Source organism: Camarhynchus parvulus, chromosome 3 (assembly GCF_901933205.1).
Source record: "Camarhynchus parvulus chromosome 3, STF_HiC, whole genome shotgun sequence".
NCBI lineage: Eukaryota > Metazoa > Chordata > Aves > Passeriformes > Thraupidae > Camarhynchus > Camarhynchus parvulus.
In genome coordinates, this window is record NC_044573.1 from 49,451,245 (window position 1) to 49,469,343 (window position 18,099).

Here is an 18,099-nt window from a genome sequence, read left to right on the forward strand (position 1 = left end):
GCTGAGTCACGGCGGGCGGGGAGGCGGCGGGGCTGCCCGGCGGCGGCGCCCCCTGGCGGCGGACGGCCGCGCCGGTTGTCATAGGCCGGAAAGTCCCGGCGCTCTGCCGGTGGAAATCCCCGGTGGGGGTTTTTTGTGTTGTGTTTTCAATCTCCCTTTTTTTTTTTTTTTTCACCCGGGCGCTTAAACAGAAAGGGAAAAAAAACAAGAGGCTGGACTCAGCCCTTCATTCCGCAGCGGCGGCAGCGGCAGCAGCAGCAGCTCCGGCGGGGAGACGGCGGGGAGACGGCGGAGAGGAGGGAAGGAAGGAGCCCGGGCGCGGCGGGGGTTGATGCTCTGTCCCATCGCCTTAGCCCCGCTGCTGAGCAGGAGTCACGGCAGGGTCGGCCGGAGGAGGAGCCGCCCGCGGAGAGGTGAGAGCCGCTCTGGGCAGGATCCCGGAGCACTTTTGCAGGAGGGCGCCCCGGGGATCGGGCGGCTCTGGCGGCGGGCTCGGCCGCAGCCCGTGTGCCGGCTCCCGGCCGGGCGGGGACGCTGTGCCCACTGCTCCGGCCCGGCCCGGCCCGGCCCGCGGGGGCTCCGCGGCTGCTGCGGCTCGCAGAGCGGCCGGGCTGGCTGCGAGTGCCGCGGGGAAAGCCGCCCTGGAGCTGCGGGCTCCTTCTCCTGGGAAGCTGGCGGGACGTGTTGTGTCCTTTCCAGCTTGCACGCCCAGCCCCCAGCGGAGCAGCAGGGCCGGGAACTAAGAACGCGGAACACTTAATGTGTGTAAACCAGTCGTGTGGGATTTAAAAGAGCCTCGCTCCTCATCTTCTCATTTGGCGAAGAGTAGTACTGTGTTTTGGTTTGTACCGAGCAAAGACCCAGGCAGAAAAATCTCGGGCGGCTTAAAAGGTATTAAGCATGTTTGTTTTAGAAGTTTTAGCACTTTATGGAGAAGTTTATTACTTGCCGGTTTTCAGATAGAGGACAGAAAATGAAAATGACTTTATGAAACCATTGGCAGATCTCAGAACAGTATTCAGCTTTCCCAAGCCCAGCATCCTCACCATTGCACCTTTGGAAAGGATGCTGTCTCTAATTATTGTTTACAGCTGTTCCTTTCTGGGAATTCCTTGTCATTACCTGTGAGAAGGTTAAAGTAGCATAGCACACAGCAAAGCACAGTAGACTATAAATTGATATAACTGTAGCTTAGTTTTCTACTTTTAGATGAGTCCAGGTAGATGTCTGTTGAGTTCTGTTTGTTTCATCACATCGATTTTGAAAATAAGGATTGCTTGGCTTTTGCCTTGGTTCACATTTATGACTGTAAATAGCACAGGCAGTAATTTCCACCTGTGGAGGGGAAAAAGTGCCAGTAGAACATAGTATTGAATAACGTAGTTTCAGCGAGTGCTTCTGTAAACTCAGTACTTTTTGTTACTTAAAGCTGGAAATAACCATTTCAAGAGTCGAAGCCGGTAGTGCTTAGTCATGTGATTAATCTTTATTCGTGTAAAAAAAATCCCATTGACTCAATGTTTCTAGTAACATAAGTAGGGAATTCAGTACTTTGGTAATCTCAGAGCAGAGTAGAGCTGTGGTTATCACACAGATTAGTAGGGGGTTGTTTATATTTCCTTTTTAGACTCACTCATACATTTAAATGAAGGATTACATGAATAGCATGTGTAAAACTATATTGGTGAGGAGAGTGGATGAGAAAATATGTCGTTTTCATTTTAAGGCTCTGTGCTGGTGGGGGAATGATAAGAATATGCCATCTTTATTACCTACAGGAAAGCTTTTCCATATGTTGCAAGATGTGACAGCTGTGCACACGGTCCTCAGTGCTTTTAGGGTGTGTGAATGACATCACCCTAAACCTGGACTTTGTAGCATCGCCTGTTTCAACTGTCTCTATTCAGAGCTTGTGGGGTTATCCTCTGTATCTCTCCATCAGCTGGTTCTCAGGTTATAGAGCTCAGCTCTTGGCACCTGGAGTTTGAGGTCCCCTCTCACCCTGAGAGGCTCTTTTCAAAAGCTTTCAAAAGTAGCATTTGGAGGTGGATGTTGCCAGGAGAAGTGTCTGGGTGAAGAGGAGAGAGCAACTATTTCCCTGGGGAGAAGGGGGTGCCAAAGCCCTTCTGTACAAGAGGGGTCTTCTGCCTCCATAGACCTGGGAATGCCTTCCTGGTCAGTCTGTCACGCTGGAGTTCTTCCTCTTCCTGTGCCTCCCATCTCCTTGAGAAAACTTCCTAATAGTTGCATAAACACTCTTTAGTTGCTTCTTGTTTCCCTGTACTTGATGTCCAGAGATTGATACACATATATGGCTTGATACTTGTCCCTAGATTCATAATCACAATGGTAGGTTCTCCTAATGTGACCAGGTAGACTCTAAACATTTTAGGCATGCATATTTTTATTTGTCTTGATACAATTTTTGCTTTGTTTTTGAACAAAGCAAGAATGTTTGTGGACAGCATGGAGAGTTTCTCCCTGTAAAAACAAGTTATTGTTGTTATTGTTGTTCTTACTGCAGTGCACAGGGGTTTTGAGGGATGTGGTCCCTACGTTTGGCCCTAACTAGCCACAAAGTTAGTGTCCTCTGAGTAAGTATTTCATAGAGTGTAGCAGGTTTGAGGTTATGGGTTTCTTTTTTTTTGTTTTTCCTGCTGTACCCCATGAGGCCAGAGTTACTGAAGAAAGGGATGCAGAGCAGTAAACATTACATGTCCTGCTGTGGAAATATATTGGGGGTTTTGAGCCAAATGGAAATGCTTTTTCAGCTCTGTTGACTTACCAGTGAGTAATAGTGGCACTGCAGTCTGCACCCCCACACGGCACAAGCACTTCTGAGCTGTAGCTCTGCTGCTCACAAAATACAAAGAGCCTCAAGAAAAGTAACCTAAGCCTGTCCTCGAGTGGCAAATTCCTCATCTACCATATCTGGCCACTGTAAGTATGGGACTGATACTGGCACAGCCTGCAATTCTTTGTGCTCTTTCTGTACTCTTCTGACCATCACTGCTCAGAATGTATGGGCTGTGGAAATCTGAAATGGTCATTAACTGCTTTTTTTTTGGCATGTTATCAAAACAAGAGTTGAAAGGTCCTGAAATTCAGCAAGTGCATATGGGATTACACTGTGCGATTATCAATTAGTTAAGTTTCTAGGATCATTTTCCCTTCCCTTAACCTTGCCTTCTCTTATCCTTATTTTGATTTAAATGCTTTTTTTTGAATCGTGATGCAGTTTCCTTACTTATGCATAAATCCTCTTCAATATCACAGTAAATTATATTAGCAAATGAGTGGGATAAGCTGATCAGTGTCTGTATCTGACTAATGCAGAAAAGTTAGCAAATGTGAGCTTTGAAAAAACGTTATTTATGAAAGGCTCAGATGGGCTGCATCCACTCTGTACTTGTTTTAGGCAAAACTTCATCCAGAATCCCACCCTGAAAGTGCCTTCTCAGTCACTGCAGAAGTGATACCACTGTGATAGAAGGACACTAACATGCCAATAAAAGGATCCTTTTTCATTTCAGATGTCTTCTAGGAACATGGCTGGCCAACACATCCTTCCTCAAGCTTTGTATCAGAGCAATATGCTGAAGGCTATGAAGATCAGAGAGAGAACACCTGAGGATCTAGTCAAACCTCCCAGTGGAATAATTCATCACTTCAGGACTATGCACAGATACACCATAGAAATGTTCAGAATGTGCCAGTTTTGTCCCCAGTTTCGGGAAATGCTTCAGAAGTCCCTGACTGACCAGGCTACCCAGACTTCGCTGGAGTGCCACAGGAAGCTTAACTGGTGCAGGGAAGTTCGGAGACTCGTTCCTTTGAAGACTAATGGTAAGTTTTGAGCAGGTCTTTGCACTCACAGTAAAACAGGTCATACAAATGTATCAGCTTTATTAATAGCATCTGAGTTCACATTACTGAAACAGAAGCACATGGCTTTAAAAATGTGCTGCCTTTCAATCTGTTTTGAAATTAAAATTCTTTCCACATGATGGGCTATTCTGAGGCTGTAGCAGACCCTTGCCCATACCACAGTATGTGAGTATTGTGGAAATTTCACAGGTATTTTCATAATATCAGTAACCTGTGGCACATCAGAGTCAAGAACAAGGCAGGGAAACTTGATTTGGAACCTACTGCCTTCCCGTGAATCTGACTGCTACATGTTGGCTGCCTCATCGGAAGTGCCAAACATCCTTTAATGCCAGGCAAGAGGAGCCTTCAGATGCCTTGAGTGACCAGGGATGCATTCCCTTGTATATTTAGCAGAAGCTAATATCCTTCCAATAAGCCCTGCTGTTGTAGCTGGCAGGCAATGCTTGCTTGCTCATCCAGCTTTAACAGTGATGGCAATAGCAGTCAGAACATGGAGCATTCCGGGAACCTGACACTGCTGTCCCTGGGGTCAGCGCCCCACTCTGGGGCTTCTCCCTCATCCTCAGCTCCCTGCCTGGGTTTGCCAGCTCTTGCCTTCCCTAAGCACCCACTGGTAAGTCGCACGTGTGTGACTGACACCCATCTTTGTGCAACACAAATTTTGCAGCGCCCTTTTCTCTCAACAGTTGGTGCTGGTTTCAGCACCAGGACTTGGCTTTTGGGTTACTCTGTGTGTGTGTTGCATCAAGTGCTACAAATGAAAAGGCACAGCAGTAGTGCCAAGATTTCCTGAACAGGTTGTGTTTCTCCACAGTCTTGAGCAGGAAATCTTGGCACATGACTGTAAGAGTCATGGGCATTTTACATTCAGTGGAGGAAAGATTCAGTAATGGCTATGACTTATGGTCATGCAGCTGCAAACTTGGACTCAGGATTCCTTTACAACACAGGTTGCCCCTAACCAGGAACAATAGACTGGGACAGTGAGGACTTCAAGAAGATGAAAAATACATACTCTTTGCTCAAGGAGCAGATCACAGCAGTTATAGAAATACTGGGTGTGGTGGACCTGCAGCATTGTTGAAGTCAATGTTGTGTTCTCGGTTTGCTTCTTTTCATATCTGCTTGTATACACATTGCCCTTATCTCCCAGTCCACATTTTTTTCTTTCCAAGTTCTGCCATATTTCTCAGTCTGACTGTACACAGCTGTGTTGTACAGATGCCATAAAAAGACATTTACTCAGACCCACTGAGTAAATGTCACTGCCCAACCTCAAGCTGATGTGCATGTCTGTAACTGTTGTAGAGGCATTGACTTTCTGATGGGCTTTTTGGGCTGCCTCTGCATTGGTGTAAAATTCTCATGACTGCATTAGGGGTGTGCACAGAAGTTATGGAATCTTGAGCTTTGGAAGGACCAGAGTTGCATCCAGGGCAGGCAATGCTTTGCATGTACTGGGAAGGTAACATCACTCCAGGTGTTGCATCTTAAAAATTTCACTTGAACAGATTTTCTAGGAAAATGGACAACATGCACAATTTTTCCCCAGGCAAAGAGTAACAGTTTTAGAATCCCCCATCTCCAGTTAATACAAATCCTGCAGTGGTTAAGGCTGCCTGGACAGACCCCTGTTGGTGTCCACATTACATTCAGCATCACTGCCCTCCTCCTTTCTCTCATGGCCATCAGCCAGTGTTACATGTGGGAGTAGTGTGGACTTGGATCCCACCCGTACCTGTATATGAGGTGCTGAAATATTAGGGCAGGTTGAGGGAAGGCAAAGCAAGATTTGTGGTCTCCCCATACACTGAGGAGACAAAGAACTTGGCTTCACTTCAGTGCTTCAGGTCATTAAGTGCATGAGTAGGAGTGGCTTTGGAAACCTGTGGGTTATGCAAAGTAGTTGCATAGAAGGACCTTTGTAGGAGAAAGAGGGTAGATTGGACTGTAGGAGAGGATCTCTGAAAGAAGTGCAGAAGCCTGGAGAAGCCCTGTATTATCCCAGAAAACAACTTTTTTTTTTCTCCCATGAGATGTGAAAAATACTTTTTAAACATCTAGCTGCTTAACGCATAGATATGGGAAGAATATGTCAGTTCTCTCCGTTAGTAGTGGACTTTCTTCAGAAGATTCTGAGTTTTTTTCTGATTAAGATTGTAGCTGTTGAAACCAGAGAAAGTATCTCCTACAGGATCTTTTGATGTATATTTTACCTAATATGTTTGTGAATCTGCGGAGTGGTGGGTTAAATTAAAGAAGTCGTATTGAATCACCACATAATTTTTTGCAGACATCTGAATGGAGATAGAAGGAAAGCAGTAGGAGGTACAAAAATCGAAACTGTTAGGGTTTTTTCTTCTTTTTTTTTTTTTTAATTGAAAAATTCCAGCATCTATTGGCTGTAGAGATTTCACTTGCATAATGAATTGGCATTCATTCCAGCTCGCCCAGCCACACCCCCTGGGAAAGTCCGAGGGAGGCCACGCTGCACCCGCAGAACAAAAAGTACAACTGTTGCTCAATTGCTAGTCAAACCGTGTGGGGGAATTCCAAATGCTGTGTAAAGAATTTTAGGCAGTGCTTCTAAATAAAGAACTGAAAGTGAGCTCTCAGAGAGAGAAAAAAATTAGTCTTATCTTTGCTCTAGATTTTGCAAAGGGAAAATTTTAATGGGATTAATATGTCATCTTTCTTGGTCAGAAGGAAACACAGTCAGTTTTTCTGTCTTCTTGGTTGTTCCCTGATTTTTGAGCTCAAGTAAGCAGAGTAAGCAGCCTGCAGAATTAAGGTTTGCAGGACAGCAAAAAATAGAAGGCAGTTGCAGGAACCTGATATGCACCAATCCCATAACAATTTATGAAGCATTGAGTAGATTTCAAATTATATTTTATTCAGGAACTGGAGTCTGTTGTAGGCTTTTCTCTGCAATTTCACAGAATAATTAGCAAAAATGTTCACAAATGGTGTAATTGAACTCATCATGTATGTGGCAAACCAGGTTTAATTCTTTTGTGGGAGTTCTTTGGTTGGGTTTGTTTGGGTTTTTTTCATGTGAGAAAAATCTAGTAGCTTTACCATGGTTGATGTCTTCTATTCCAAGAAAATTGCTGTGGTTTCTTAGCATTATGTGAATCTGTTTACCACTGTGGTAGACATCAGATCTAGTTTTGCATCTGAGGACGTGACAGTAATGATTCTTGATGTCTCCCTTTCAGGGGAGACATCCCCTTTAGAAGAAGATGGATAGAGATAGAATTTGAAACCCAGCCATAGATGTATTTCTTGTCACACCTTTTAATTAAGTTAGTTATCTCCTCTGAGTCTTCGTTTCCTCTCTGAAACTGCAGAATATTACAATCCTTCCTACCTGTAAAGAAGAATTTTTCAATGCAGGGAGATTGCATAAATGAAAATCAAATCACTGTTTTTCATTGACTTAATTTTGTGTTTTAAAATCAGCCCTCTAAATCATATATGTAACAACCCAACATGCAATAATTTCTGAGAGGAAGGCCAGAGGTGTTCCTACGATTGCTTTACATAAATCACCCGCCATTCCCTTTCTGTCTCCTTTTTTATTACAGTTCCTCCACCAAGCACAGCCAAGTGCCAAGCAGTCAAGCAGTGCTCATCAGGGGATATGGTGTTACTAGAATATTTTCCTAATGGTTTCCATTATCTCAACCTCATGCCATTGGGTGTATATTTGTATAAACACCAGTGAGGGAGATTTACATCTTTTTTTGTAATTTTAAGATGAGTTTGTTGTGTTTAAAAAGCTATTTCAGCTGTGTTTGACATTTGTAGTTGACCCCAAAATTTAGTTTGTGATATAAGTCAAAGTTAAGTAAGATAGGTAAGGGGCATTGCTGGATGACAGCTTAACTTGGACTGGTGCAGAGACAAAACCAGTAGGGAGGGAAGTTTTTTCTTTCTGTCTCTGAACAGAGACCATAACTCTGGTCTCCTTCTTTACCACCCTTCTGTCTGAGGCTTAGAGAGAAGTGCACAGGGAATATGCATATTTGCAGTGTAATTCTACGTCCCACAGGCTTGTGGCATTTTATTTAAGTAGCCGTTTGAAAATAATGCACTTTTTCTTTTTTTCTCCAGGTGATGGAAATTGCCTTATGCATGCTGCATCGCAGTACATGTGGGGTATTGAAGATATCGACCTTGTCTTAAGAAAAACACTGTTTAGTGCTCTCAGGGAGATTGACACATGGAACTTCAAGCTCCGCTGGCAGCGGGAGGCTGTTAAATCCCAGGAGTTTGTGGAAACAGGACTCCGTTATGACACCCGGGTAAGGCGGCCTGAGGGAGTGGTGATGTTTTCTGAGGGCTCACCAGCATTGCCTTGCTGATGCTTTTTGCTTTGTGGCTTCATGGATTCTGCCATTAATGGAGAGCAGAAATAATCTTCCTTTGGAGGAAATGGGAAAATGTGATTATTTGAGCTTCGCTGTGCTGCAGCTGGTTCCTGACCTCTGTGTCTTTGAACCATTGGTGACAGCTGTTTCTTTCCTCAGAACTGGGAGGAGGAGTGGGAATACCTCATTGAAATGACCTCCCCAGAAATATCTGGGGCTCAAAATAGACTTCCCTATAATGCGCTGGAAGAAATCCACATCTTCATCCTTGCTAACATCCTCCGAAGGCCAATCATTGTCCTTGCAGGTGAGTTGTCTGGCCAGGCATCCCACTGTGTTGCTCTTGTGCTGTGTTAGTAATCTTAGTCCAGCAGGTAGATGCATTTCAGAACATGGTGTTTTCAGCAATTATTGTAAAACCCCCAGCATACATTTTCTCTTGCCTGTAGTACATACTTATTTGTGTTTTCTTTTTCTTCTTTATGCAGATAAAGTGGTTAGAAGCTTAGAGTCAGGCTCCAGTTTTGCTCCTCTGAATGTTGGTGGTGTTTACTTGCCTCTCCTGTGGCCAGCTGCAGAATGCTACAGATACCCAATTGTGCTTGGCTATGACAACATGCATTTTACACCACTGGTGACTCTGAAGGACAGTGGGCCAGGTATTTTTCAAGTACCTTGTTTGGTATTTATATTCTTCAAAACCACTGTGCTGATAAAGCATTTGAAATATGATCTGGTTTAGATTTGTATTTTTAAAGTTAAAGTAGATTCATTTGAAATATATTCCTAAATGTGAGCAGAAAGAGCTTTGTCTGTGAATCTGAGTAGAAACTAAAGGTTACCTTCAAGATATTGGTTGAAAGTAGAGTGCAACTCACCTGCTTGCAGGCTGGAATTGGTCGAAGGGTAACCTCTGCTTTATTGTATTCTGGCCTCCTTTCCACATTGTAAGAGAAGAAGCTTTGAAGGATGCGGTCTCACAGCAGGGTACCACTGTCTGGCAGGAATAATGAAATATATGCTTTACCATTTTTAACACATCTCTTCTGAGTGGGCAGCGGTTCTCTAGGTTCAGGTTACAGCATCATCCCACCAAAAGGCATAACAAACAAAGAACTACAATCCCGTTCAAGTGGAGAAGATGCTATGGGGACATTAAAACTACTGTGCAATGGGGCTAAGTTTATGATGTAGCTATGTCTGCGACCTCCACCAGTGGTACCGTGCAGAAACTCCTTGCTCTGCCCAGCTGTTCTCCTTTCTCTCAAAAGATTTGTGGTGGAATCCCCATGTGTTGCATTTTATAGTTATTCCTAACTGTCTGGTTATGTTTGTGTAAATATACATATACACACATGTATATATATATGTGTGTGGTTTTGTGTATGTATGTGCTAATCTGTCTTGTTTCCCCACAGAAATCCGGGCTGTTCCTCTGGTCACCAGTGAGCAAGGCAGATTTGAGGATTTGAATGTGCACTTTCTGACAGATGCAGAGGAGAGGGAGAAAGAGCAGCTGCTAAAAGACTACTTGATAGTGATTGAAATTCCAGTGCAAGGCTGGGATCATGGTACAACTCATCTAATTAATGCTGCAAAGTGAGTGTCATTCCTGTTTCCTCAAAGTTATCTTATTTACAGAGGTGGGACAAGTTGGGCAGCCCAGTATGTTCTTTTGGTCTTTCCTTCCTTCTTAGGTGACCCATGTGTTTACTACCTGAAATATGAAACATTGGCATTACTGTTGATATGTTTTGAAGTAGTATGAGCTGAGGCCAGTCTCAAATTTAAAGGCAAAAATGTGTTCAGATTTAGGAAAATGAAACTAGCATTTTAGAAGAAGAAAAAATCCATTTGATCAGTTTCACTGACTTTTGTATTATACAGGAGGATGGCTGAAAAGTAGTTAAATGCAGGAGCTAGTTAGCCCAAGTTCTTGTGCTTTGTGTAAGGGCACATTGCATAATGGGCAGTTGGTGTAATTTTGACTGCCCTGGGTAAAGTACTTGGCAGTATGTTCTGAGCACAGATGCCTCAACACCCTGGGCTGTTCCATGTGGCAACAGGCAGGAAGCTGCGGCCAGTGGAGGAACCAGCATCTCTGCTAGTCCCCCTGATGGTTGAGCATCAGTAACATGCAGGGAGCAGCTGGCATCAGCTTCTCATATTCAATGGGCACTGGCAGTGGTGCCCAACCAGTCCCCTCAGAACTGATAGAGGGGAGTAACTCCCTGTGTCCTCTGTCTTTGCTTCCACTACCACATGGAAAGGAATCTTCATGCTGTTGGCCGGTTCTGGTGTAGGGGCCTTGAGAATTGAAGTCCTACCCGAAGCATGTAAGCACATGTAAAGGGTAGCACTTGAGCTTCCCTGGTTGCTCTGCCTAGATGTGTTCTGGGGTATTGCCAGAAATGTTAGCTCCTCATCCTACCAACTGTGGCATGGTGAAGCTCCAGTGTAGGGTTTTCCCTGCAGCTGGAGGCAGTAACGATGGTGTGATGGATGCTAGCATTGCACACACCACACTGAAACCCCACAGTTTGTTAGAAGAATTCTGCTGGTAGATACAGACACAACAGGGCAGAGAACCAGGAGTGGATTTCACAATAAACTGTATCATTATGCTGAGTTGAGCACTGATCCTCAGAGAAATTCACGATTTGGGGGACTGCTTCTGAGAGATTACCCACATTCTTTATGCAAACAGCTCTTAGACAGAAAACCCTCACTTAGCAAAGCCTTTTAAGAATACTGTTTAGCATTGTGTCAGGACATTTATTTCAGATGTCAAAGTCTCTATCACTGAACACCTGCTTTTAAAATTATTTCCATTTACAGCAACAGTGTAACATCCCAGATCTTCTGTCTGAGTAATACGGATGTGCATTAAGTCTACATTTCCTTCCCACATTGCTTGTATTTGCTTCCACCCCCACCATCTACTCTTTTCAACCACTGATGCAATCTTCCTTTTTTGCCTGTCAGGTTAGATGAAGGCAACCTGCCCAAAGAAATAAACCTCGTGGAAGATTACTTTCAACTGGTACAGCATGAGTACAAGAAGTGGCAGGAGAATGCTGAACCTGCTAGAAGAGAGACATGTTCCAGGAACAGACAGGATCTGTCACTTTCCCAGCTCTCCCTCTTACAGATGAAATGTGAAACGCCAAATTGCCCTTTCTACATGTCTGTGAACACCCAGCCCTACTGCCACGAATGCTTTGAGCAGAGGTCCCAAGGAAGCAAAGGAAGAAAGCAGACCTCCAAAGCAGCACCTGAGAAGCTGAAGGCAGCTGGGTCAGGCTCCTCCCGTGGGGATATTTGTGAACCTGGGGGATGGACATCTGAAGGGCCTGTAACAGAGCCTCGCTCTGCGCCTCCGACCGCTCCGAGCCTTTTCCTGTACAGTGAAACCACAGCCATGAAGTGCAGGACTCCAGACTGCCCCTTCACACTGAATGTGCAACACAATGGGCTGTGTGAACGCTGCTACAACTCCAGACAGCTCAGTCCCTGCAACAACTTGGATGACCAGAGACACACGGACTATGCCACATGCAAAATGTGCCGCCAAAAGGCCAAGAGGACCTTCAATGGTATATGCAGCACTTGCTTCAAAAGGGCTACAGAGCAGTCCCCAAATGGCAGTCCTGCTTTCCTGCCCACCTGCCACCAGAGATCAACATCTGACCCGTCCCAGATCTCACAGATCCTCCACCAGCACTCCTGCCATCAGGCTCCCAACAGCCATGGCAAGGAGCCTCCACCACCAGCACTGCCTCCTAAGAACAGGGGAGGCAACCTCTGTAGGAAACCTGGCTGCAAGTTTTTTGGGACACCACAAAATGAGGGCTTTTGCACGCTGTGTTTCTTTGAGTACAGGGAAAACCATGGTAAGTGGAGATGGAGTGAGCTTTGACACACTTTGGCTGCAGATCAGCCTCCTTGAACTGTGAAGTTCTGTGTGTACTGGCTGATAAAAGGGCAGGGGGTGATGAAAACAGTGTGAGGAGCCTGCAAGGTGATTTTCTGTCTGTTATTATCCCATTGTCATGGTTTAACCCCAGCCAGCAACCAAGCCCCACACAGCTGCTCATTCACTCTCCCACCAGCAGGCTCAGGTAGAGAATAGAAAGCATAAAAGCTGGAGAACTCATGGGTTGGGATAAAGAGAGTTTAATAGGAAAAGCAAAAACTGCATACACTAATAAAGCAAAATAAAGATTTAATTCATTACTTGCCATGGGCAGGCAGGTGTTCAGGCTGTGTCTTCTCCCATGCACTTTCGCCAGCAGGGCAGTGTGAAAAGCAGAAAAGGCCTTGGCACTGTGTAAGCCCTGCTCAGCAATAACAAAAACATCTCAATATTATCAGCCTTGTGCTCAGCACAAATCCAAAACACAGCCCCATGCCAGCCACTGTGAAGAAAATTACCTTTACCCCAGCCAAAACCAGCATACCATAAAGGGGCACATGGCAGCAGTGTGAGAAATCTGTGAAATCTCTTGTAAAACTTCCTTTCAGCTTTGACAGAAGCAAAACCAACTTAAGAGGGGGTGGCTTTTGATACCTCCCCATCATCCACTGCAATCATGGTTTGGTATGAATTTTCTTCACAGCTAGACAAATTGTAGAGATCAATGAAGGAAATGGTGTAAATGTATGGAAGGTACTGAAAATCAATTATGTTAGCAAGGTGTTTAAAAAGCCTTGAAGACTCTGTAGATCTCTATCTGTTCTGGATGTAACAGGTATAATGCTCTGGAGTAACCACTGTAGTTGTCTTGACAAGCAGAGCAAGTAGAATTTGACTATCAGTAATGAGCTTGTATTTTGGAGTAACTTTGGACTGTGTTGATATACTCTACCTTGAAATCTTCCTTGGTAATACCCTGCGTGTGCATGCACGTGTGTTTAAAGACTGACTTTCAAAAAGGCAATAGTCTGGGAATAAATCACAGCATGAAATCTTCATCTTTCATGCCACTGCCGTGTTTCACAGGTAAAGAGCCCTTAGGTATAGAGCCTGAAAAGTCTATGTAAGAGAGAATTATTACTTATCTCTTCAGAATATTTTATTGCTCGAAAGTTTGCAGATACAAATAAAGAAACATGGAATAGGTTGGGTTGGAAGGGTTTAAAGATCATCTGATTCAACCCCCCTGCTGTTGGCAGAGAAATCTTTCACAACACTGAGCTTTCCACGTGTGTTCAGATTAGGGAACTTCTATGCCAGCTTGCAATACCTTATTTTCCAGCATTGCTCACAATGAATTTTTTTTTCCTTCTGATTGTGGAATATATAAGATTGCTTCATGAGACTAAAAAATATAATGCACTTTTCCCCCTTATGCTTTGTACCACTGTACTTCAGTTATGTGATGTGACTGAAATGGGGGAGGCTGAAATGGGTAGGTCACAGATGACAGTCAAAGTGAAGTCAAAGGTGAAATTCGTCTTGCCTTCAGTGTGATCTAGGTTTCCCACTTAGGGCAAATTTTTCCCAAATCATCTGTTTCAACAAATTATATGAAAATCAGGCTGCATTAGCACGTGTTAGTATGTAAAATGAAGAAATATGTACCAACTGGGGGAGTCTCAGGATTGTCAGAAACCCATGTTTGAGGCTAATTGATATTTTAAATTTATTTTCATTTTTAAGGTGGAGAGCTTTTTGTAGCTGCTTTGGGTCATTAGATCTGTTGGGCACATTCAAACTGTTCCTGCTTTGCTTTACAGACAGTGTTTTGCTACGCCACCAGAGGAGATCTCAGAGGAAATCTTCAGCAGCGGATCAGACGGGGAGCTCCGCTGCTGGCTTCCGTAACATGGTGTCCTGCCAGCGGCGCGACTGCGGCACCCTGGGCAGCACAATGCTCGAGGGCTACTGCCAGAACTGCTTCATTATAGCCCAGAACCAGCGATTCCAAGAAGCCAGAAGGACAGAAGAGCAGCTGGTGCGGCAGCCAGAAGTAAGTGTGAACTTCTTTAAATCTTCCTCTTGTTTAGCGCTGCATGTTTTTCTCTTGTGGGAGCAACTTGGGATCCATACTGGAAAATCCTCAAATGGCTGCATCTTAACTATCACGGAAAGACAAGCATAGAGCATATCATGAGTTTTTTCTGCTGCAGTTGAGCGGCCCTCATAAAAAAGTCATTCTCAGTTTAGGGTTGTCATGGCCATGCTCAGTTTTACCTCTGCTGGGATTTTGCCAGCAGTTCCAGTGGAAGCAATTGGACCAACAGCTAGGTTGTTTTGTTGACTAGGGAAAGATTTTCGTTCTTACCCTTAGAGCTGTGCATCTGTGTCAAGGGGTTCAAGTTGCATTTTTGATTGAGTCCATCACAGATTGTCTTTGTCCTAGATAAGGTTTTTAATTCAGTTGGTTTTGGTCCTTTTAGAATTGAGGGCTGCCAAAGATAAAAAAGCCAATGTTTTTCCTAAGAAATGACAGCATTTGGGATTTTCTTTGGTAAAAATCAACTTGGCTCTTGGTACTGCACTTTGTAGAAGTGCCTGTGAACAATCCCCAGGTGGTTACCTATACAAACCACAAGCAGAGTAAGAAGGAAATGAAAAGCCATTTGTGCTGCCAGCACAGCAGCTGACAATGTGTTTTAATATTTTTCAAGAGAACAGGGCAGCAGAGAGGAGATGTGCAGCGAGCAGCATTGAGTGCCCAGAAGAGACAGTGTGCTGTGGCTTCGTGTAGAAACAGCCTGGCCTGCAGGAGTGATGACCTGTGCCCGGAGTGCCGGCGCCTGGGTCAGCTGCCGCCGCCGGGGAGTGCCAGGGAGCCAGGGGCACAGGAGCCTCCCAAGCAACGCTGCCGAGCCCCTGCCTGCGATCACTATGGCAATGCCAAGTGCAACGGCTACTGCAACGAGTGCTACCAGTTCAAACAGATCTATGGCTAGTGGGGAACAAGAAAGCAATACCAGCTACTTCCTTCCCTGAAATGGTGCTACGTCCAAAACACTTAACAGTCCTGGGAGTAGGAGGGTGGGGGGAAACATAAGCTGTCTGCTCAGATCATGTTTATTCCCAAGAATGGGAATAAATTTCTACTTCCTCTAAACACTGCATACAAGGACTGCTGAGAAGGTCACATTGCCTTCTGCACAGAGCTCTCATTCATGACTAAGTTCCTACAATGCCATATTTAATTCTTGGACTTCCCAGGAGGAAGTATGAAGCATTTGAATCCAAAGAACTTCCCAGTTCTGCCTGTTTCTCAATACCTCCCCTCTCCCAGGGAAGGAGCCATGTCTACTGTCAGAGGTGCAGGACCTTTTTATGGCTGCATACATCAGTGAGGGGCAAGTCCTTCCTGAATGGGATTACCCAGGACAGACTGATGCTACTTCCAGTTGACATCTGAAGAAACGTGGTTTGGTTTGCCCATGTCCTTGCTGTTCTTACAGAACTCACAGGGCAGGAGCTCCCACAGGCATTTAGGGTGATAACAGCAAGCACTTCTGTGCTTGCAGAGCCCTCAGCAAACCACAGCCAGAAACAAGACCAGCACTGGTCTGGTCCTTTGACATGCTTAACCTAACCCGCATTTAAATCCTTTCCCAAATCCCAAGACAGCTGGAAAGACGGAAGTTGCAGAAGAAATGCATGTGATGGTGAAAATGTATCCTGCCATTTTCCACTTGTGTGGAAGGAATTACCTCCAAAAGACAAGAAAAACCCCGAAGCCCTTTGTCTTCACTTCTGAAACAAGATTGACTCTTGTCTCTCTTGCACTGCAAATGTCAGGAGTATGTGTGTGCTGTTCATACCCTCCCTCCCCATTTCTGTCACACTTTCTGTCATCCTTAATGTGATTCTGTTACCACGCAAACAGCTGGGAGCTCAGTAACAAGAGTTCTTCAGGGCTGAGATTTTACTCCTGAAGTTTATGCATCCACTTCTCAATCTGCAGTAATTTCTTTAGCAACATCAGCTTTACCACTGTGCCTGTTACCTGCTTCTGTCTTCTCCTTTTACACCTTTTAAGTTTTCAGCATCTGTTTTGCTGCTATGATTTTGGAGGTGAGATCTCTTCTAACTTGCTTCTCAAGTTTCGAATCTTTTTCTAGTTACTAAAAAAAAAATTTCTAAAAAGAAAAAAAAAATTCAACAACTCGTCACTTATTTCTGTTAAATTTTATATATTTTGCGAACCTTAATGTGAACTTATGTGTTATTAAAATATTTATATTATTTGAAACAATGCAATTTGAAATTTGCACAGCTAGGATTTTTTTTACATATATTTACTCTAGTGTTGAAAGTTACAAAGTTACAAAGTTAAATGTATAACTGAAAAACTTTCTGTGGTATAAAGAAATAAATTATTGAAGGATTGAATTTGTTATTTTTATATCTATGCAAGAGAGTACAGTTGAGGATGGGGCACCACCAGAAGGAAGCCTTTCTGTTCAGCACTACCATTCAGCATGTTACTGCTCCTTGGTGCAGTGCATCCAAGTGCTTTGAAGAGGTGATAGATAACTTGCTGTAAGTGGGTGTTCTCTCAGAAAAGGCTCTTGGTTCTGTTGAAGGACCTGGGCGTAAGGAGTTGGTTCCTGTGAGTGCAGAGTACTTTCAGACCCCAGAAGAATGCGTGTGCGGAGAGTATGGATGGTGTGGGAGCAGACTGCAACAAAACCTAAGCTACACTGACTTGCCTTGGCTTTCTGTGTTACTCCTCCCATTTTTTCAGGAATTCCCAACAAGTGGTGCTTGAGTGCCACCCTGGGAGGTGGTGGTGGCAGTACGTGATCCCAGCCTCCACACAGCTGTGTGTGCAGCCCCAGAGGCACAGACCAGGCCTACAGCCTTCCCTCTGCCAGGGACAGCAGGGAAGCCTTGGCATCAGAGATGCTCAGGAGTTCATGAACAGCAAGTTGCCAAAAACTACATGAAAGCAGTATTTCCTCATCCCAAGCTCAGCCTAGGCCAGCCTCCTTGCCAGGGGATTTCTGCACCAATGCTCCTGTACTGGCACTCAGGTGTTTCAGACCTCTGCCTAAACAGGCAACACTGTACACTATCATGGCTTTTAGGTGTTGCTCATCACCCGAAACAAAAATACGAGCCCAGGCTGCAAACATCCCTGTGCAGTCGAGGACACTTCCAAGGAGGCTGACCTCAGCTGAGTTGCTGGCTGTCCCGGTTAAATCTTTAATCCATAGCCCAGCTCCCTCTGCACTCACAGAGTTTACCTCTGCTTTCAGAGCATACAAGCTAGAAGTCAGCCTATACCCCCCACAGCACAGCCTGCTGGACCCACCAACCCCATCTCTACAGCATAATTCTCTTTTACAAAATGTGACTGTTGACCAGTACACATCTTACCCCTTCTTTACAACTTATGCAACTCACACATCCCTGTGATTCACTAACTGCACCAGGCAGACACCTCAGTGGTGAAAGAACAGGCAAAGCTCGGGTGGGATGTCTGCAGCCAGGCAGCAGGAGATGGAGGCAGCTCATGGCATCCATTCTCAGCAGCCACCAGCCCCCACCCACTGAAAAGACAAAACCTCCATCATGATGCCCTCAGTGTCAGGAGGCTGAATTTACTCCACTTGCTATTAATTGCAGCTTCTGAAGAGAGGAAGGATTTCAGATGAAATGCCTCAGATCCCACTGATTTTTCTCTGCTGTTTTCTGGGCCCATTACTCATAACCCTTGGGTCACATGAGGCTGGTCTCATTCTGAAGCTCCCATGTAAATGAGTGCCCAGCTTGTCTCTTGTGATTTACTTGTGTGGGAACATTAAAGCTAGTGGGGCCTTTTTTTTATAAATACTCTGGTATTTCCCTTATGTCCCTAGGGGA

The 18,099-nt window shown here is 44.7% G+C and overlaps 1 protein-coding gene across 2 annotated transcripts; it reads left to right on the top strand.

Moving 5' to 3' along the window:
- The first annotated feature begins 271 nt into the window (after positions 1-271).
- Positions 272-16,392, top strand: TNFAIP3 (TNF alpha induced protein 3). Of its 2 annotated transcripts, none has more exons than XM_030945429.1 (9): positions 272-413; positions 3,534-3,846; positions 8,008-8,198; positions 8,424-8,571; positions 8,753-8,923; positions 9,683-9,863; positions 11,250-12,157; positions 14,004-14,236; positions 14,898-16,392. In XM_030945429.1, exons 2-9 carry the CDS (start codon positions 3,534-3,536, stop codon positions 15,180-15,182), a joined length of 2,430 nt encoding a protein of 809 aa, XP_030801289.1. In that variant the 5' UTR covers positions 272-413; the 3' UTR covers positions 15,183-16,392. The 2 variants fall into 2 exon arrangements, with proteins under 2 accessions (XP_030801289.1, XP_030801290.1); XM_030945430.1 differs by lacking the exon at positions 272-413 and adding an exon at positions 712-891.
- The last annotated feature ends 1,707 nt before the right edge of the window (positions 16,393-18,099 follow it).

Excerpts from the sequence above, each read along its gene's own strand:
- TNFAIP3 (XM_030945429.1), top strand. The coding sequence starts at position 3,534 with ATGTCTTCTAGGAACATGGCTGGCCAACACATCCTTCCTCAAGCTTTG. Across the intron at positions 9,864-11,249 it reads CATCTAATTAATGCTGCAAA|GTTAGATGAAGGCAACCTGC; the intron begins GTGAGTGTCATT and ends TTTGCCTGTCAG. Across the intron at positions 14,237-14,897 it reads AGCTGGTGCGGCAGCCAGAA|AGAACAGGGCAGCAGAGAGG; the intron begins GTAAGTGTGAAC and ends ATATTTTTCAAG.